This window comes from Lepidothrix coronata, unplaced genomic scaffold (assembly GCF_001604755.1).
Source record: "Lepidothrix coronata isolate B3197 unplaced genomic scaffold, Lepidothrix_coronata-1.0 Scaffold49, whole genome shotgun sequence".
NCBI lineage: Eukaryota > Metazoa > Chordata > Aves > Passeriformes > Pipridae > Lepidothrix > Lepidothrix coronata.
This window is the reverse complement of record NW_016690229.1, coordinates 562404-584194: the sequence shown is the minus strand read 5'-3', so window position 1 is coordinate 584194 and position 21791 is coordinate 562404. Positions and strand designations below refer to the sequence as shown.

At 42.3% G+C, this 21791-nt stretch overlaps 1 protein-coding gene across 1 annotated transcript in view; it reads left to right on the top strand.

Annotated features, from left to right (window-relative positions):
* Positions 1-21791, top strand: part of ATP9A (ATPase phospholipid transporting 9A (putative)) — a 53183-nt gene that overhangs the window by 15757 nt on the left and 15635 nt on the right. The window contains exons 5-16 of the mRNA XM_017815325.1: positions 1305-1363; positions 2121-2172; positions 2757-2851; positions 3961-4041; positions 5046-5121; positions 7203-7279; positions 7855-8015; positions 8766-8908; positions 9662-9774; positions 11185-11397; positions 16861-17022; positions 21149-21241. Coding sequence (XP_017670814.1) covers positions 1305-1363; positions 2121-2172; positions 2757-2851; positions 3961-4041; positions 5046-5121; positions 7203-7279; positions 7855-8015; positions 8766-8908; positions 9662-9774; positions 11185-11397; positions 16861-17022; positions 21149-21241 — 1325 coding nt within the window. The remainder of the gene's footprint in view (positions 1-1304; positions 1364-2120; positions 2173-2756; positions 2852-3960; positions 4042-5045; positions 5122-7202; positions 7280-7854; positions 8016-8765; positions 8909-9661; positions 9775-11184; positions 11398-16860; positions 17023-21148; positions 21242-21791) is intronic.

Here is a 21791-nt window from a genome sequence, read left to right as displayed (position 1 = left end):
TTTTTTTTTTTTTTTTTTTGTTTTTTTTTTTTTAAATTTAAAAAAAAAAAAAAAATCTCACGAGGCAAACCCCAGAATCCACGAAAGACCTATGAGATATTTGTGAAATGGGCCATGACTGCTTATAATTTGTAGGAATAATTACAGCATGTAAGGAAGTCTGCGTTTATTAGCAGCAGTGCTGAAGCATGTTGTTAAGCACACAGTGTGTCACCAGAGCAGCAGGCTGCCCGGAGCCCAGAAAGGCTTTCATTGTTAATTTGGAGCAGAAACACTGAAGCATATCCTGAGAAGGATGCTAATGAAGGGACTGCCAGTAGTAAAATCCCACTGACCTTTGTGCTTTGTGCTAATTTCTATTCCCCCTTCTCCCTTCCCCCTTCCCTGTTCCCCCCTGAGCTGCTATCTGGCCATTTAGCCCATGAATTTTGAGGTACAGTAGGAGTGTTGTCCGTGCTGGGGTGAGCTCCACGTGCCTCCCCCACTCCCACTCAAATCACAGCAGATTAAAGAGGCTTTTGTTGAAATATAACAGACAGACACATAGAGGCAGGGTTCAAATTAACTGATTATAAATCACTACTTAGTCTGAGAAGCCAAATCTAGAGCTGGCTAATGATTTGAAATTACTAGCCAATTGTTAAATTAATCCCCTGTTTTAAAGCAACCGGGAAATGTTTGACAGCTGCACAGAAATAAATATTTACGTGTTTTCTGTGGGACCTGTTCTCTGCAGGGCTCGTTCTGGCTGATCCATGGAGAGGCAGAAGGGAGGTGGTAGTGCAGAGCCAGAGACTGGAGCTGCAGCAGGGGAGGAAATGAGCCTGGTTTTTAGATGGACCCATTGTACTTACAGCTTCCAGGTCTTGGCTTGAGAGTGGAGCTTTAAATTTTCAGCCACCTCAGAAAAAGGAATTGATGATTCCCTACTGTAATTTTCCTGTTCTTGCTCTGTTCTCTGCCTGACACTGAAAATATTTTTGAATTCGTGAGTTAAACAGTACAAAAAATAGAGTTGAAGGAGTTGTTTCAGACTTGTCACCGGGGCTTTCTGCATCCGAGGCTGAAGTCTGGAGCTGGTAGACTAGAGGCTTTCAGCCCTTTTGGCAGATTGAGATCCCCCCACTTTACTCAGTGTGCTTGGGAAGTGTTTAGAGGGCAGCTCTGGCCAATTCTTGTGATGGAAACATTACCCTTTTGCCCCAAAACAGTGCAGTGGAAGGAAGGGAGGGAAGGAGCATCACAGAGCACCCAGAAACCCTGTCCTGCTGCTGCTCTAACACACTGATATCTTTCCTTTGCAGGGACTGTGAAGGTGAAGAGCTCTAATATTCAAGTCGGTGACCTCATCATTGTTGAAAAGGTTTGCCTTTTATATATATCTTTTCATATTTCATCACTTTTCAGGGTTCCCCTGCCCCACCAATAACACCACCATCTTTGCAAATCTGTAGACCTGCACCTATAACCTAATTTTTCGACTTATACTACAGCAAGATAAAAGGGCCTCCCTGTCCTTTCTCTGACTGTTGGATACAGGTTAAAAAGCTGTTAAAACCCCAACATTCAAATGTTGCTTTGGGTGTAAATACAGTATTGGCAGGCACAGTGATCCATTTGTAGATAGTGGTATAATTCCACCTTTATACAAGTTCATATGTGGGCTTTTTTATCCACTGATTTTATGTTTTTCCCACACACTCTCTGTGCAAGCAGCTATGACCTTTAAAACCATTAGTATGAAAATATTCAGTACAAAAAGAGAAAATTGGTGGCTCTAGATTCCAGATACAACCTTTCTTCTAGCATGGGACTTCTTGAAAGGAAACCAGCATTAGTTTAAGATTTCTTCATACTTCTAGAATTACTCACCAGCCCTTTTGTAAACCAAGCCCTTGGGGTCTGGGCAGTAGGAGCTGGCACCAGTTATTATTCTGCACTTGGAATTCTGAAGGGAAGCGAGTTTAGGATTCAAAGCAAAATGAATCCCAAGCTTCAGCTTGACAAAGGAATCCCGTTTCTCCCCCATCTCCCCTTTGCTGGTCACGGTGGGGCCGTGCAAGGAGCTGCACACGCGCGCGGGGCTGGGTGCACAATAATGGCCTTTCTTCTCCTCCCAGAACCAGCGGGTCCCTGCTGACATGATCTTCCTGAGGACGTCGGAGAAGAATGGTAAACATCTGGAACCAATTGTCAAAATAGCCATTAACCTTTCACTGGTTGTTTAGAGAAAATTATCTTTTGGAAATGTGAAAGAGATAGATAATAGTAAAATTTTAGAGAGACAGACAATTCAAGCAGTTTTATGGACCACCATTTCTGGGCATGTTTATACTCTGGTTTTTGTTTGCTAATCAAAGAGCATGGGGAGTTGAATCCGGGGTAGATGTATCTGGTTGCATAAGAGTTTTCATTTTAGATGTAAATCATTTTAGTTGCTGTTCAGGTTTGTTTTGTTAAGTGTGGGATAAGGAAATGTTTGATCAGAAGGATTAGAAAGTATAAAGACTAATGAGAGCATTTTAAATGTCTTAAAAATACAGTGTCTCACTGTATTCTGGACTAGTGGAAGGCAATGAATGTGTGATGCAGGAACATCATCCTTACATTATTAACAAATGTTACTTGGAATCAGATACTGTTTCCAAAGAAAGAAGGACATGAATATCTTAGATATGGAGCCAGTTCATGAGTTATCTAGAGATGTAGCTAAGACAGAGCTGGAAGGAGCACTGACTGCTGTTGAAAACCCACAGGGTCCTGCTTCCTGCGCACCGACCAGCTGGATGGGGAGACAGACTGGAAGCTGCGCCTGCCTGTCACCTGCACCCAGAGGCTGCCGACTGCTTCTGTAAGCTCCTGCTGCAAACCTCTCCTTGGTAAACCTGGGCATGTTTTACCTGAAAAGCCTTCGGGTGCCTCAGTCCACGGGCACCCAAGGGCATCATTCTGCTCGGGGCGTGTGACAGATTAGCTTCGGCAACCAAAAGTACAAGTGCAAAGCAGCTCGTCCTGAGCTCCAGGTGAAGTGTCAGGTAAGGGGAGGCTGGGTGCCCCTGAGCCACAGGGCTCTCACCACAAACTCTGCAGGAAGGCTCTGGGGTCAGCAGCTTCAGGTGGCTCATGGTAGGATGTTCCTGTTTTCTTTTTCCTTTCCAGAGACCATTGTTGCCGCTCAGTGCAGGACAGGTCTTGTTGCCCTCTGAAATGGCTTCAGAGGCCGCTCAGTTTTCATTGCCCACCCTTATGAAAGGGGAGGTGTCACCATGGAAGCTCTGCTGTATGATCTAAAATAAGCATAAAACCTCCACCAAACATGATTATTTCCCAGAATCTCTAGTTAAAGCAGTTTATGTGCTGTTTGTTGGTGGGGGTTTTTTGTTTGCTTGTTTTTTATGAAAACAAGTAAAAGGCAGGGGAAATCAGAGCACCTGCTTTATTGATGTTCTATCTGTAAAAAGTGCAAGAAGTTTATTCTGTACAAAGCCTTTGAAGCAAGGCTTTCTTTCCGTGGAGTGAACAGTTCACACCTGTGTAGGAGTCAGCAGTGAAAACCCTGTGCAGAATTGGCTTTATCTTCTTGCCACCCCAGAACTGTCCTAGTGACACTAAATATTGAGTGACAGGGTGTGCCTTGGTTGTCTCAGAAGACCAAACCTTCATTGCTATGAGGTAAGAAGTGTCTTAGGCTGCCTTGATTATTCAGGCTGAAATTTCTTTTCTGGGGCACAGAGATCTGAGTAAGTCCCAGGAGTCTTTCGGGTATCCTTCCAAGAAATACTCCTCAGAGGAGCTGGTACACCAACTGTATGTTCTCTCAGACACTTGGGCTGCAGTAAGTAACAAGATTTAGTGATTGCCTTAACTTGATAAGTAACTCTTGCTCAAGTATTCTGGTAGACACACTTGTACATTATTAAAATGTGGTTGTCTGTCTGCCAAAACGTGTCTGTTTTGTAGGACCTGCTGCAAATCCGATCCTATGTGTATGCAGAGGAGCCCAATATTGACATCCACAACTTTGTGGGGACCTTCACAAGGGTGAGTCTCACTGACATATCCTTGAAATCAAACCTGTAGTGTTTGCTGTGCAAACTGCTGAATGCTACCAGAGTGCCAGGGTTTTTCAGGAGAAATAGTGGAGTTGTCTTGCCATTTCTTTCTATTTTTTCTTTTCTTTCTTCGTAAAATCCATGAAATAAAAATCGAAACTTTGACTTGGAGACAATGCCAGAGGCTCTTTGGTTTTAAGGACTTCACCTGAAGGTATGAGACATGAACACTTGGACAAGATTGGTACTTAGATATTCATTGTGGCTGTTCAGAAGAAAATCTGGACCACCATGGACTCTGTAGGATTAAAATCCTTTAATTGTGGGGAAAAAAAAGGGGATCTTAGCTGGGTCAGGAATTACAGTCTTAAATATGAGTCGGTTGGGTTTTTGCCTTCAATTGAATGCAGTGTATGTGAACTCAGTTATATCAGGGAGCAACAGCACTGAGCCACTGAGAAATGTCACCACTAAAAACATATCTCTTCTGACTTGTTGGGAAGGTGCATTATTGGGGCAAAAGGTCGATTTGTTGTTTTTTTTTTTCTCCTCTCAGGGGGACAATGACAATTTTGAGAGATTCATCCAATACCCTTGGGGGAGCTTTCAGAGGGCAAATGGGTTTGTGACAAATAGGAGACAGGTAGAGCCTTTTAAAAGTTGTTGCCCAAACAGATTCTCAGTGAGGTCTTACAGCAGCAGGAGAAATGCCACATAAGCCCAGGGAGGATACATTTCTCTGGAGAACTGCCGACAAATCCCTTGCTCATTTTTGATTCCCAGAGACCTCTACCAGGCAGAAGTGTCTTAACAGATCCCCACTGAAATAAAGTGGTCATGTTTTTAACCCAGAGATTTACCAGGGTTTATGAAAGTCCTCTGTCCTGTCAAGAATCCCTCTACCAACTCTCCCAACATCCCTCTGCAAACACCTCTGTGTGACTCTGCTCTTTTACATTACTGACAATTTTGTTTCTTTTCATCCCATTGCAGGAGGACAGTGACCCTCCAGTAAATGAAAGTTTGAGCATAGAAAACACCCTGTGGGCCAGCACAGTGATTGCATCAGGTAAGATGGAGACACGTGTAAAATTGTTTTGAAGGCAATATGTTAACAATTTTTAAAGGTATTTTTGTAATGGAATAATAATCTCTGTCAGTTGGAGAAATTAGCAGTTGGAATGAGGTTTCCCACTTGTCCTAACACCTCTGGGGACCTGAGCTGACATCTAATTGCCTCTTGGACATTCCTAGATGAGAAAGAATTGGAGTGGCCTTTGGGGCACTTCTTTAGCATGTAGGGCCAGAATAGCACTTAATTGCTCTCCACATTGACATCCTAATCTGTAACAGAAATGGTGTCAAATAGATTCTGGTAACAGAAGCTAAGATGAAAGATTTCCAGGTAAGTGCTTCCATTGAGTTCGTCCTATATACTTTTAAAAAGGAAAAAAATAAAGTCTTTGGCAGATTTTGACTTATATCCACGATAAGCTCCCAAGGCCTGAGATTAATCAATGCCCTCTTGTAGAGGCTTGTCAAAGTAAAAGCCTTGTTCCTCTCCTGTCCGGTGTGTTTGTGAAGCTTGTGGGGCTGTAGCTGAAGGAGAGTGGAATCCTGAGGTCCAGTTTTGGAATTGAAGTTGTCAAATGGAGAGACTTGACAGTGAATTTGCAAATATCATTTCAAAGGGTTTATGCAGCTGAGTCTGTTTTAAGTGGCCATAAACCAACCAGAAACCCTTTTTACCCGTATCAGTGTGCCTTCAAACTTTTTCTAGTCCTGGCAGGTGTTTCCTCTCGTTTTGACTCACTTATCAACATAATACTCAGTTTTGTTTCTCCTATGGCAATAATAAATAGCACGTTGTAGGTTATTTCTGTTAGGAAAAAAAACGTGGGTATTATTTTTCTTCTTCTATGAGTGAAAGCTGCCGAGTTGTGGTGCCATCTCACTGGGGCAGCCCTTGCTTGAAAGACTGAGCAGAGCTATGTGGCTTCTCCATCTGCTGTAGTAGGGATGGGTCTGACTCTGACTGTTTGAGGTGGATTTGGAGTAGCTGTGCCATCTGCTGATTTGAATTCTGATGATCTTACCACCACCTGCCATCTGGCTCCAGGGATTTGTTGTTGTTTTTGGAGGTATTTTTTTAAAGGAATGTTTCTCAGCATATTTTTAGAAACCACCTCTTTTGAATCGGTCTTATTTAAAAATAATTCACTCACAGCCTATTAAAACTTTGATTATTAATGAGAGCAGGGGAATAGTAGAGTATGAAGTAGAAATGTGTTTGCAGTAGTGGTGTATTTTAGAGTTGCTTTTCTCCATTTTTTATGGAGTAAAATTTTATGGTAAAAAAAGATTAGACCTTGACAATAGCAGCTTTTAAACTCTTGATGGTACACAGCTTTTTCTTTATGAATTTTTGCAAAGTCTTAAGGAGAAAACCTGGAGAAACCCAGTAATTTATGGTACTAAACTGTATTATGTTTCTGCAAGAAGAAAACAGAGAACTTTGTTGCTCTCAGCTCTTTAGCAACTGTAGGACAGAGCATTAAAATACACTGATGGCCTTCCAGCAGCTCCATCTGTTACAGTAAGGTAGGAGTTGGTATGATTCACTTTATGGTAGGAGCAGTAATTAGACAACTTAAAGTAAATTTAGATTTTAAAATAAGATAATTCTGTCTTTGAAAGCTGTTGTAATTCATTGGGTTTACTCTGATTGTATCAACTTTTACCAATAAATAACCTTAGCCCAGAGCACTGATTGAATTTTGACACACAGTGAAGGACCTGGTGTAAGGCAACACCAAAGTGGGATTCCAAGTGGTGGGAGGAAATCCAAGAGGTCTTCCATCCCCACCAACTTTTATTTATAGTATGGAGAGACAACTGACAGCAAAAGGGGGTCAGGGAAGGCTGAGAGAGAGCAAAGCTGACTGCTCTTTCCATGTACATGAGTTGATGCAGTGTGATTGAAGTCTTACTGACTTGGAGGGTGTTTTCTGTTCCAGTCCGTGTTTTCCTAAGTGTCATATTGATACCAGCTTTTTAAATTTCTGGTTGCTACTGAAATTAACCTGCTAAAAATCCTTTCCACCTGACATCCAGCAAGTGTTTTTATAGAGAAAACATTTGTTTGTTTAGGTACTGTGGTGGGAGTTGTCCTCTACACTGGAAGGGAGCTGCGCAGTGTGATGAATACTTCAAACCCAAGAAGTAAGGTATGGTGAAGAAACAGTCTTATAATAAATAAAAGGGTCAGAAATTGATCATTTTTTTTAAGGAAGATCCTTCCAAATGCTATATGTACACACTATAGGGACAACCTCCTGGGAATAATTGATGTTTCCCAGCCTGTGATTCAAGATAGTTGCCATAACAGAACCTATTTCACCTTATTTTTTTGATCCTATTATACATGTGTCTTCTCACTTTTTTAAGGTTGGCTAAACCATTCTTTTATATGTTTATAATGAGACAGTCTCAGTCAGAATAGAAAAGCTCATTTTTCTGCATTATTCTATTATAGCAAAGCTAAGACACAGTTCAGGGATGTTTATAGAGTGTCCTCTCACACCTCTTCATGCGCTGCTTGGCTTCTAAAGGATGGAAATCTTATTTAATAAGCTGGCAAGAGTATTGCTTATAAATTTAAATGTGTTTGTAGTGTTTTAAAAGAGAAGCCAACTAGTGGGGAATGTCTCTCTGGATATGGTGGTTCATTTCCTTTGTGAATATTACATTGAGCTCACATCTTCATTTGTGTGCTTGAAATGTCTCTCTCTCATTTTTTTAGATTGGTCTTTTTGATTTGGAAGTGAACTGTCTTACCAAGATCCTGTTTGGGGCTCTCGTGGTGGTCTCCCTGGTCATGGTGGCCCTCCAGCACTTTGCAGGCCGTTGGTATCTTCAGATCATAAGATTTCTCCTCCTGTTCTCAAACATCATTCCCATTAGGTAAGGCAGCAATTGTTAGTGCTTCCCAGCAAAATACTGCTTGCTTTGTGTCCCCCTCCATGCTTCTACCATGAACAAGCACGTAAACTCTTATCTACCCCTCATTTTACAGCTAAGCAAATCTAGAAATAGAAATCAAGTTACTGTTCAAACATAAGAATTGCTTTGTTGTTTCTGCTGACTTTGTTCAAACTTATTAACCCATTCACTGACTCGGGCTGTGGATTAGTCATTTAAGGGCCCTTCTCTGTGTTTGGACTACCTGGTTACTTTGATAAGAACAGAGCAAAAAAAACAGAAAAGGAGGGTTATTTATACAGCCTGTAGTGTAATGGAACACAATTGTCTTTTAGAGGGGAATGAAACTTTAATATTGAATTGTACTGGATTAGGAAGTGGATTAGTAAATTACATTGGGTGCAGGACTGGGATTCATTTCAGTTCCATTTTTAATCTGCTCTCTGTGGATCAATCACACTGTCCTTACTCTGTGTCCGTCTTCCCCTCAAATCATATCTGTTCTTCTCATTGTAATTTTATCATCTGTCTTTGAATTACAGTGTAATTACCTTTGCCACCCCACCACTCGCTTTGAATATACTCCTCCAGAAACACCCTCTTTAGCAGCTCAAAGTCAGGGTGGACTGTGTGTCCTTTCATTGCACTGTGGCAGTTCACAAGGATTTTTTCTGAAGTTTAACTGGTGATATCTTTTTTTTTTTTATTCTTTTCCCCCTCCCTCCTGCACAGTTTACGTGTGAACCTGGACATGGGGAAAATTGTCTACAGCTGGGTGATCCGCAGAGATTCCAAAATCCCCGGCACTGTGGTTCGATCCAGCACTATTCCTGAGCAATTGGGCAGGATATCCTATTTGCTTACAGACAAAACAGGTATCTGTAGAAAGTCATGGAATGTTGTTGTTGGGATTTTGTTACATTTTTGGCCAGGCAGAGAGTATAATGTAAGTTTTTTTTGGACTAGAAGAAATATGCATTTCCTGTCACTTTGACGTTATGATTTAATCAGTTTTTGAAAAAAAGTTCTGCTTTTTTTTTTTTTGTTCTGAAGGCACTATAGGTAAGATAGGACAGGAATGTTACGCTACTTCAAAGAACACTTAAAGCATGCTATTAAAACAAAAGCTGAGGGTAAAAATAAAATTAAAATCAACTTTTTAGAGCTAGTTTTCAAAGCCAGATAAAGATAGCTTGGATAGGTAGGCAGAAACATATCATTAGCCTGTTTGCTGCTGTCTTTACACTTTTGAAGTTGGGCTTGATTCTGGAAGCTGTAATGAAAAGCTTGGTCTGACATAAAATCCTGGTCCCATTGAAGTTGTTTCCAGGGTTTTTTTGTTCCAATGGGATCAGAATTATGCTTGCAGCTCCTGCTGGCACTGACTGTGGGGTGAATCTCTTTCTTATTTATGCACCACTACTTCCCAGGAGAATCAGCCTTCAGGTTGACAAATAGGCAAATAATTGTCTTTTTTGCCAGCCCCGGCCTGTGCTGAGAGTCTGGTGCAGTGACTGGTTCAGCTTCTGGCCCAGTTTATCTTGAATTTGAGGCACAAGGACAAGAAGGAGTGCTGGAAAAGAGGTGTGTTGGTTCCCACTCCATGTCTGGTGCTGCTTTTGTTGCAGGAACTCTGACACAGAACGAGATGGTCTTCAAGCGACTCCACCTGGGGACGGTGGCGTACGGGCTGGACTCCATGGATGAAGTGCAGAGCCACATATTCAGCATATACACCCAGGTAGAACTGAACTGCATCAATTAACTCTTCATTCACAAAAGTTTACCAGGTCACTGGGCTAATGATGAATTATAATGGCAGAGATCTGTTAATGACTGTTACTTTTTAGAAAAGTCTGAAGGTCACTGGATGCTCAGTGTATAAATAACATCACGATTGCTTGCTGCATCAGTAGGTACTTCCATGTCCTCAGTGTTTAAATGCCCCAGCACACGCAAGTGTAAGAGGGTTTATGTGCTTGTTACTGGGGTCTGAGTGTAAAATAACAGACATTTATTTAGATATCTAGGCATCTCTCTCTCTTTCTCTTCTTGTTCTTAGCATCTCGTTCTTCTCTAGGTGTTGAGACCCTTAAATGACTGAACTGCACTAAAAAAAAAAAAAGAAATCCAGCAGAAACCCCCAAACTCAATTCTGTTTGTCCTCAATGCTGTACTCAGTCTCTAGAGAAAACTCGACTACTAGTTAATTATTTGCCAAAGTATTCAATATTTGTCAAGAACATTTGGGTGACTGATTATTCCAGTGTGTGACTAGTGACTGAATGCACTTCAGCTGAGGGTTTGCTGTTTGATTTTGGCAGCAGTGCTGATGAGCAGCAATATTAAATTTGAAGATCTCGTATCCTAATCACTAGTGTGGAAAATAACACATGGAATTACCCTGGTAAAGAATATGTCTCGTAAAACTTGTATAATTACCAAGTGAGATTCCTTATAATGAGGAGCATTTGCTGGCAATGATTCATTTTGAACTGTAGTTCTTATTCTTTGCTCTTATTTTTACCACGTTGTGGCCTTTGACCTGGAAGTGAAACTTTTGTCCTCTTGACACTAAAGGTTAACAGAGCAGGAAACTGGATCACTGTGTGTCCCTTCTTCAACCAGGATAATTTAGTAATTGTGCAATTATCTGAAGACTCCCATTCTGATACTAAAAATAGTATTAAAAATTAAATGAATGTAATTAAGATTTTCTAGCTCCATACAAGTCATCTGTTTTCTGTTTTCACCAATTGTATTCTCTTGCACGTGAAACCCAAGTGAGTCTAAATTTTCCAAGCCACACCAGTCTTTTGTGGAACAAAAAGTGGTTTCACTGAGTCTTCTGCCTTTGCTCAATCACCATTTGGTGTCTGGTGGCTCTGCAACAGAAGGTTTGTTTTCCTGGTGTACTATTCCAAAAACTTAGGTAAAACTTTGGGGGCATTTTACTGTACCAGTAGCAATGATAAAGGAGCTGGATTGGCCTGGGGTGTTCCAGTGATGGCCTGAGTTAAGTTCTGTGTCGAGTGTGCCTCATTTCTGGGGACATTGTGCACAGCTGCCTCATATATGGTCTTCACTGAAGTAAAGACTTCATTTAATTTGTTTTTTTCCTCACAGTAATTCTCCTTTCTTTGTTTATAAGCAATCCCAGGACCCCCCTGCAGTGAAGGGCCTCACCTTGGCCACGAAGGTGCGTAAGACGATGAGCAGCCGCGTGCACGAGGCGGTGAAGGCCATCGCCCTGTGCCACAACGTGACCCCCGTGTACGAGTCCAACGGGGTCACCGACCAGGCAGAGGCTGAGAGACACTACGAGGACTCCTGCAGGGTGTACCAGGCCTCCAGTCCTGATGAGGTCAGTACCCACTGGGGTGGATAAAAGTATTAATGTGAGACTTTTGTATCCCTGTGCTTGTTGCTGGGAAAAAAACACGGTTATTTGGAGGCAGTGCTCCAGTTTAGTGGAGGGGATAATATTTTAATGCGTTTATTGCTCTGATAACCCATGGATACACCATAAGTGCCCTCTCAGCTGTTCTGTCTCTCTGCCTGAAGCTACAGATCCACATGGTGACTGGGATCTGTTGCATCATCACAGAATTTTTGCTCCTGTTTCTGCAGCTTTTGTCCAGGGTATATTTTGCACTTCAACACCATGAGTCCCTTTGACTGTGTTTGGTGAATTATGGGCAGTTTTATCTTGTTTGGGGAGGAAACTTGTGGGAGGGGGTTAGAATACTCACAGAGTTCAGCTTGTCCCTGCTCTGTGAGGTGTTTGAACTTCCAGACCAAGTGAAAAGTTGTAAATCACGCTGGGCAGCACTGCTGACCCAGGACACATCCCTTCCCATGCAGATGGACAGGCCCAGTGCTCAAGAGTGAAGTGCACAAGTTTGTTTTGGAGCAAAGCTGTGTCCTGCCAGGTCTCTGCCAGCCCCCAGCACAACCAGAGCTATGCAGGGTGGTACAAGGGGGAAAAACTTTACAGCTCTCCAAACACTCACTGGGAACTTTAACTGGACACTTGAGAGATCAGGTTCAATACAGGACCTTCAATTAAAGTGTTTACAAAAGTCTGCAAAATTTGGAAAATTTAATTATAGTGTTGTTTCCTTCTGTGACAAAGATAGGAGGAATAAAATACGGTTTTGCTATTGGTTACACTTCTTGGATATATCTTTTGGTGCAACCAAGATTAATCACTTTGTTTTCTGTTAATTTGTATAACTACACTTGCTCTGTGCTATGGAAAGAGACTGAAGTTTGACACTTCCCCTGAGAATCCCACTGATACTATGAGAACATATCACCCCTCTGACTACATTTGAAGGGTTCTTCCATTTATTGCCCCAAATAAACCAACTTTGCCTCTGATAATAAGCTTTTCACCTCTGACATCAGAAGAGAAACTGGCTCTCCTCATTGTTAGAGGAGGAGAAATGGTTTGCATGGAAATACATTTATTTGTTAGAAGCCCAGCTGTGTGAGGATTTTGGGATTGTATGAATTACTGAAAGACTGGCACACAGAGTTAGTTTCCATGTTTCATATGCATTCAAACTCTTCCCTATAGTGTTTTTCTTCCAAAGCAAGGTAATTAATTCGTTTCATACAGTGTGTTTTTCTCTTCACTGTACAAAAGCTGCATCTCTGCTCTTTCCCCCTCCTCCATGGATGTGCCCACAGTGCCAACCAGCATTTCCTCCTCCCTGAGCAGGGTGTGGGTGTCCTCTCATCCTCTCCCACACACAGTCTACGGCAGAGGTTTGTTTACCTGCTTTTCTCCTCTGTAATGTGTTGCTCTCCCCTGTAAAAGCAGCTTACAGAAAGCAACTGCCTTTGGATTGAAATGAGTTCTGAATGATTTCCAGATGGTAATTTTTGTGATCTGCATTTAAGTTGGTTTTTTTTTTTCCCCCTAAAGCATTTACTGGCTTTTTTTGCACAGATTCTCTGTTTGTTTACATATATACTGTGGTATATAGTGAAGTCAGTGATTTTTCTTTTCCTTTTTCTCCTTACACTGTTCTGTCTTTAAAATATTTATGCAGCAATTTGTCTGAAATGCCCAGGGGATATTGTTTGTTTGTTTTACTACAGCATGATAACTAATCCTTCCAAGATTATTGTTTAAATTCTTTTTTCCTTTCTTGTGATATCTTAAGTAGAGAATTACAGTGGGTTCAGAAATCAGATATGCTTTGCTGCACTGAGGAAATATTGTCTGTAGGTCTTAGATATACAAATATTGTTTAGCCATGCTCTGTGTGTCATACTAGATGGTACAAAACGCAGGATCAACACAAATGGAGTCCTTCAGAAGGGAGCAATGCTGTTAAATAACATTCCCTGTGGGGGAATGGCTTTGGACTCCTGTTAAAGCCAGCCTTTGAAATCTTATATCAATAAAATATTGCCATGGCAGGGAAGGTCAGTTTATGAAATGAGTACAAAAACTTGTATTCTCTTTACTTTAACAGCAAGGGTAATTTCTACCAGTTGGCACAGGATTCATTTCCTGTAACAGAAAGCAGGATTTCCTAAATTTGTTTCCTGTGCACGCTGCCATTTAGAAGTCTTGAAGTATCTTTATTCAGATATCGGTTACAGCCTTGGGGCTCTGCGAGCCAGTTGTCAGTTGTGACCATACAGTAACTAACAGGGGAAATGAAATAGATATAATCTGATCAGAGATAAGAGTGCCTGAGATTCCTGGGCAAACAGTCTTTAACCCTGACAACCCTCCACAGCTGCCAGGACATGAAAGGGTGCACGGATCAATTGGTCTCTGCCTGCTGTCTGCCTGCCCAGGCAGCCCTAAATGGGGCTCTGCAGAGCAGCTCATGGCACGCAAGGATCAATTTGTCTCTTTAGAATGAAATTTATTAGTCGATATCCACTTCAGTGGTGGCTTGGGTAATTTAATTGTCGGAAAGAGCAAAGTTTGGGGATGGTGTGCTGAGCTGCTGGAGCTGCTCTGCTTTGTAATGCTCAGATCAGTATCGGGCTTGGCCTGGATGGAGCTGGAAAGTCCTGGTGTGTGGTCACTTTATTGATTTCCCTCCTCAGTGAGCATGTTTGGTGGAGGTGTTTGAGGGCCTTCAAGCCTCTTTTAAAATCTCAGTCTAAGCTCTTACCGTATTTTTGCATGTTGGATGTTTTTCATCTTTTCACTGTGGCTTGAGAGCACCTCTAGTTATCTGTTTGTACAACACAGAATAAACCTCCTCTGTCTCACATGGAGCCAGGACATGCTCCCTGTCCCAGGTGCCTGGGCTCTGCCAGAAGAGCTGTCGGTGCTTCTGTTGCCATTGTTTTTTCCACTGGTGCCACTGCACTTCCTAAAGGCCAGGCCCATTGTATTCCCTGTTGAGTGGAGACAGTAATGTCAATGCTTTTAGTACATCTGATGGGAACACTTCAAAATGACATCACTGTCTCTCTCAGTAGTTATTCATTAAGTACTGTAGAGCCTGGGAAGTGGCATGTTCATGGAGTCAACCCCCGGCCCCGTGGTTCACCTGGAGGTGAGACAGGACCCACACCTGCTCAGGAGCAGCATGGAAAAAGGGGATTTCTTTTATTCTTCTTCCCCTCCCATTGAGGTACCGTTTCAGGGCCATCCCCAGTTCCTGGTGCTCTGCAGTCAATTAGTTTGAAATGTGTCCTGTGCATGACGTAGCAAGTCTGACTGCTCATGCATTTGGTCCTCTGTACAAGACTTTTCTTTCTGGAGGTTTAAAGCTTCCTGATGTAGGATTTAAATGAGATGCTGGCAGGGAAGGAGGGAGGAGGTGTCTGTAAAAAGGAGGTGCTGAACTGGGAGCAGAGATTTGTGTCTCCAGGCATTTGCAGCTTACCCACATGGACAAATCAACAGCCAGTGCTGCTGAGGCTGAACATCACATAACACTGTGTTGTGAGCAATTCTCAATAATTATTTATTAACCAAAGTATTAGAAACCCAAGCTCCATCTCTGCTCTGGGAGACTGTTAGGAGGATTATCTAACTGCACACTTTAATGCACTGAGGATGGCTTGAAGAGACTTTTTCAAAGATAAGCTTGAAAGAGCCTTTGATTTGTAATCTTTGAGTAAGCCTGCAAAAACTTGCTAATATTAAACCAAATATTGATTCAAATTGACTTAAAGGTCTTTCAAGGCAAAGCCAACTCAACCACTTTTTGAGTTTTATTTTAATCTGACAATTTAAGACTACTTTATGAAACCAAAAGTTTATTCTAAGTTTTCTTTTATGCCTAATTTTGAATGAAAGGGATCTGAGTTCACAAAAGATTCTCCAATTAGACCCAACTGGGTCAATTCTTTTAACAAGATCTAGACCCAATATAAGAATTTACAGGTTCCACTTTTATTTGTGTCTCACGTTTGTGATTTCCCAAAATAAATTTCATTTTTTTCCAAGGCATTTGTGGTCACTTAAAGGCAGAAGCTGAAAGGCATAAGGTATAATTAATCTTCAAGTCAGCAGCAACCATGTCCCCAGTGCTCTCCTGCCTTTGAAAATGTCACTGTAAAACACTTCCAGTATTTCATGTCTGTTTGGAGAAAGTATCCCTTGATCCTTTCTGGAGGCCAGTGATATATGGGCTCGTGTCAGCTGCTGCTCCCATCTGTTACTGCCCAGACAGCTTCTAGAGTTAAGTCTCAGCAAGCTCAGTCTTAGATGGATGTGTCAGCTGAGGTGGGGATTCTGGGGGGATTGTCAGGGAAGCAAAATAAAGGCTTTGGTCTTCTGTCCTGACTCAGCTGCAGTCTAGTGAAAGCTAGTAAAGAATTCAGTGCTGTAGGTCCTTAAATACTGGAAGCTGCAATCAAAATGATGCCCACCTAAGTTCAGTTAAATGACTTCTGGTGTGTGCCTTGAAAAATCTGGGGTTGATTTAGGTTTTTTTTTCTGTTTGTTTGGTTTTGGTTTTCAGTATTTTTAATGTTTAGGGAGAAGGGCTCTGCTAAGAAGTGTCTGAGCCTGCCTTCAGCTGCCTTGCTGATCACTACAGAGCTTGAAAGGTGTTGATGAACTGTTACTACTGAACAGATAGATAATAACAGAGCTCATTTTGTTTGCTTGCTTTTTGAATATGAATTTTTAATGGGCTACATTAGTGTTTCTAGCTTTGATATTTTAAATCCAGGGTGAATTCATTGGTTTGAATTCCTGAGTTCATAAACAGCAAGCTGGGACATAGCACTTTCAAAAAGCAAGTGTTTGTAAAGGGATTTACCAAATGTGCCCAAGGAGGTTTGGGTACCACAGGGCTTGGCAGAGGGTCCCTGTGCCTGCCCTTGTTCTTTTGGAACAGAATCCCAAAATCATTTAGGTTGGAAAAGACCTCCCAGACCATGGAGTCCAACCTGTGCCCGATCCCCACCTTGTCACCCAGCCCAGAGCACTGAGTGCCACGTCCAGTCATTCCTTGGACACCTCCAGGGATGGGCACTCCAGCACCTCCCTGGGCAGCCCCTTCCAATGCCTGACCATCCTTTCCATGAAGGAATTCCTCCTCATGTCCAATTGAACATGGCAGTCGAAGGGTGATCACCTCTTGCTGAGGGTCTAGGACAGCCTGGCAGCTGAACCAGACAGGAGCTGGGCTGCCCAAACCACGAAAATACTGTTAGTAAGCTTCTAAATCATGGAAAACCACTAGGAAGAGGCATAGAGGAGCACCTGTATTTATCAACAGATCTGTTTGATAGCACCATTAATGACTAATGAATTCTCTGCACCACCCCCCACTATCCCTTCCCCTCATGGTGGGCTCTGGGTGCCCTCACCGTGTCCTCCTCCCCTCAGGTGGCCCTGGTACAGTGGACCGAAAGCGTGGGCTTGACGCTGGTGGGCAGAGACCAGTCCTCCGTGCAGCTGAGGACCCCGGGCGGCCACATCCTGAACTTCACCATCCTCCAGATCTTCCCCTTCACCTACGAGAGCAAGCGCATGGGCATCATCGTCCGGGTGAGCTCCGTGTCCTGCGGGATCTCCTGTCAGTCACAGAATCACAGGATGGGTCAGGCTGGAAGGGACCACAGGGGGGCATCTGGTCCAACCTCCCTGCTCAAACAGGGTTATCCCAGAGCAAATGGCATGGGATTGTGTTCAGATGGTTCTGGAATATCTCTGGTGAGGGAGGCTCCGCACTGTCACTGGGCAAAACATGAAGGGAAACACATCAAACATCTATGTCTGTGCCACTGTCGTGCTGGCAGAGCTGAGAGGGTTGTGGGATGGACTGGGGCTGTGAATGGACCCTGGTCACAAGTGCCTTCCCCCCTCAGGGTCAGCCAGGAGCCAAGCAGGATCACGGGTCCAGCTTACACTGCATCTCCAGAGCACTGTGGGGTACAACAAGGAATGATGGAGAAGGCAGCAGGTGGGAAGGAGGGAGGGGATTCTCGACTGATGCCACAACAACTTTAAGATATTGTTAGTGGTTTTGTGAATCTGCTCCCCAGATCCCTGCCAGCCATGAAAAGTCCTCTGAGAGCCTGTGGAAGTACAGCACCACTGGAGGAAGCACTTGGAGCTGCAGGGAGCTGTGGAGATGATTTTCAGTGTGAGCTCTTGGACAGAACCCACAGCCAGGCTGAGCACACAGTGTCACCAGCAGGGCTTGGAAATAGCTGAGTTAAGGTGAAAGGGAGCAGCTGTGCAAGTACCTCGATCAGCAGCAGGCACTGCACACACTGAATACGTGCCCAGCTGAAATCATACATGACTGTGGCTTTAGATAAAATCTAGTATAAGATCAGAGCCTCAGAGAAAAAAAATACTTTAAAAAGAAAGAACAACGACAAAGTGTGTCTAAAAAGAGTTGTCACCATTATCATTGCTAGTTTTTAATATTGACTCTCTAGCACTATGTTAGTAAGATAAACCCCACTGTGTTAAGGTACTGCTGTTTGCCTGTGGAGCAAACAAGTTGAAGCAATCTGAATATTTCTTTTGGAGATAATTAAAACATCCTTGTTATTTTTTTTACTGAGAGTACAGACAGATAATTGGTACCAGGAATCTAAAACATGAATATGAAACCTATAATCCAGGGCAAGACTGGATTTTTTGGTATCAATCCGTGGGCTCTGCAGCTTTCTTATTTAGGATGAGGAGAATAGTGTGGGGTTTTTTTTTTATTTTATTTTTTTTTTTTTAATTTTTTCCCTCTCCTATTCACTTTGCGGTAAAACTGGGTTACACTGTGTTTATTTGGAGTATCTGGAAACAGGTTGTAAAAATTTCCTCTGCCTGAAATTTTGGCATCTAAGTGGAAGACAGTCCTCTTTTTTTTTCCTTTTGGATTTGAAGCTTATTCCTTTTAAATTAGCTATTGTCCACCTTCTCCCCCATTAGGAAGAAATTCTCCAGTTTGTATTTCTGTATTTGGGATATTTCTGCTGGCAAAAACAGCAAAACTTCCACTTGTGGTCAGTGGGGGCAACATCAGGCCCAGATCCTGACTGTAAATACTTTTAAAGAAGCATTGTTCTCTCTCTGTTGTGCTTGTTAATTGAGTGTCTTTATTTTGTAGCTATTCAGCTGTTCTAAGCCACTAAAATCAGTTCCCTCTCTACCTTGTGCAGAGTTAGGGTTGAATAGCAGATATTGGCTGCCTGGGTATTACTTTGCCATGTTCCTGTGTATTCCAAAATAAGATTTTCAATCAGGGTTTTCGCTTTCATTTAAAAAAAATAATTTATAAGTAGTTATCAAGTAAAATTTACTTTGTTTAAACTTATATGTGTGCATGTTTAGGTGCTCATTTGGTTTTGATCCACAACTTTCAAAGTGTTTACCTCTTCAGTGTATCTTCTAAAACTCTGCTACTTGTTTAAAAAACAAAAATAAGTGGAGGGAAAGTAGCTGAAGTATCCAGAAGAAAAAACACAGAGTGATGAGGCAGGAAGGGAAATGAAGCTGCACTCACCATTGTAGTGAGGAGAATCCAAATGGTAAAGTTTTCTGCTCAGCTATGCAGGTATTGCCCATTCTTATAAGCTGCAGGTTTTTTGACTGTTGAGAGCCCTTGTGATCACATTGCCAGGCTTCCTGTACAACCTGGGGATGGAGTTTCAGCAAGTGATTCCTGTGCCCTGCCCAGCAATGCTGTTCCTGCAGTCCCTGGCAGGCACCCGTCTCCCCTGTGCATCCCGTCTGCTCTGGCTCCTGTGAAAAGATCCCCTTCAACATATAACAATTAGTAAATAGAGTAATAGTTAATATTGAAAGCAAGTAGCAGATGTTGCCTGGTTTGGGGTATTTTTTCAATATCTACTTGTTTCCTTGTGATCAACTGTCATTTCTGTACCTGATTATTTCAGTTCTAAGAAGTCCTGTTTAACTCAAGCAGCTTCTTCACCATTCTGTGCACTGACTTATCTTCCTCTTTGAAGAAGGCCTGTTTTGTTTGACCACAATATTTTCCATTCTTCTTTTTCTTTGCAATTTTTTCCCCTTACCCCTGTGGAATGATCTTTGTTGTACAGCAAAGATAGTGCTATTGTCATATCTGGAATTGAAAGAAGCCTTTGAACTGTGGCCAGAGTCAGACCACGGTGGAAAAAGATGCTTCTCCAAAACAATATAACTGGCAAATCTCTGAGTAGATTTATAGTGTGATCTTGCCATAATATGAGAACGCACTAACCTCCTACTGAACTCAGGGAGAGGAAATGACTAATGCAAGGAGATAGCTGATACAGTATTTATATTGGACAAAAAATCTAAACTATCCTAAGCCAGTTCTGCAGCACGGGAAGTGGAGTCTTTATTCAGTTTCCTACAGAGATGTTGTTAGACACTCTTTAATCAAATAATTTCATAGATAAACCTTTGCCTTTGGCTACTGCCAAAAGCGTTGTGTTTTATTTAAGCAGATTCTACTTGTTTTGGTAGAGTGACACCTTTTCCTCTGGGGATGTGGGATGTGTGTCTGTCGGTATATGAAGGCTGGATGTTTCAGGACCTTGAAAACCATGGTTAGGATTAATTATAAGAATCTTCCTTGTGACTATCTCTGTGAGCTTGGCAAAAATGGTCAGTAAAGAAGTTTCGTTATCCTTGGCTACTTCTTAATTTGCCCAGCAAAGATACTTCTTTTCTTTGCAGGTTTAGTTTCCACATCGGGTGCTGCTTTTATTTTTTCCCTGTGGATATAAACTCTATTTTGCCACAGGACATGAGGCTTTTATTTGCTGACTCAAACTATTCATGTATGAACACCTCCACCACTAGTTTCTGTAATGATGGAACAAACTGACCCATCTATTAGTGAGAGATTGAAGTGTCTGCTATTCTTTCCTTTCATTTCTTTTTTTTCTGAAGTACTTTGCCCCCTTCATTCACATCTGTCTATTGCAGACCTTTCTGGGCTTTTTGGTTTTGCGTGTTCACTTTGTTTTCTTCCTATCCCTGGTAGCTATCTTGGTTTACAGAGCAGTTTGTTCCTTACTCATTGTTTTGTCTCCTTTGAGGAAATTGCCAGCGTTTCCATTAGCTTGTAATACTAATGCCTGTGGCCTCCTTAGGTATCTGCCTGGTTAGAAGGGATTTTTTAATTTGTGGTAATGTAAATATGCATTGCTTGCAGCCTATAAATTGCTTGTATCAGATAAGGCAGGCACCAACCTGACCTTTCTGTGGCAAGCAGAAGCTTTAATTTTGCTTATACCATGTAATGTAACAGAGGGGGTAAATTAGAGTGATTTTTGCTCTGTTAAGCTTCATGCATCTGTTTTTATTGTTTCAGGTGAGCATGAAATACATTTTCAAGGTGAGGGCTAGAGGTTATTCTGAGGGCACACACAGTCAGGATTGAGAGGTGTCTGTGTGGAGATTCCGTGTGGCTGATTAAAAACCTGATCCTCCTTGTCTAAACGTTAATTCCTGCTGCAAGTAACTGAGTTGGAATTGAATAAGCATCTCCTTTTAGCCCCTAGACAAGATGCTGAGCCAGGTGGACCTCCAGCCTGACCCAGTACAGACATTTCTGTGACTGTTGTGCTGAGAACTCATCATTAACTTGCTGAGGCCCCTCCAAATGTGCCAGTACTGGCCCAGCTTAGACTGTTCTGTTTCTCATCTGCAGGATGAATCTACAGGAGAGATCACCTTCTATATGAAGGGGGCAGATGTGGTGATGGCTGGAATTGTGCAGTACAACGACTGGCTGGAAGAGGAGGTACAGGGCTGTCCCTCCTGTGCTTGGGGGGTTCCTCATGCGGGGGTTTTTCTCCTTCCAGAAAAACACCTGACAAAGCCTGCGAAAATATCTGTAAGCCAGAAGGTCACTGATCTTGGCAATTCATTGGATTAACCTTCAGCCAAATATATATGTAATAACAAGGAAGTCAAGTGGCAAGTTCAGCATATTTAGTGCAGAATAAGTCCTGTAAATAAAATGGGTTTAGCTCAAAAAGTCATCGACACTCACTGAATTTATCTTGGACTTGATTCTGTGTTTGGATCTATTTTAGACTGAAAGGTCTAATTTCAAAACTACATTTGGCATCTTGGTACTGGGACATGTTTGTCGGGTTAGTAGTAATGGTAGCACAAAGTTCATAGAATCACAGAATGGTTTGGGTTGGAAGAGACCTTAAAGCCCATGTCATTCCAACCCCCTGCCATGGGCAGGGACACCTTCCATTAGACCAGGTTGCTCCAAGCCCCATCCAACCTGGCCTTGAGCACTTCCAGGGATGGGGCATCCTAATGGTAGCTTCAATTGC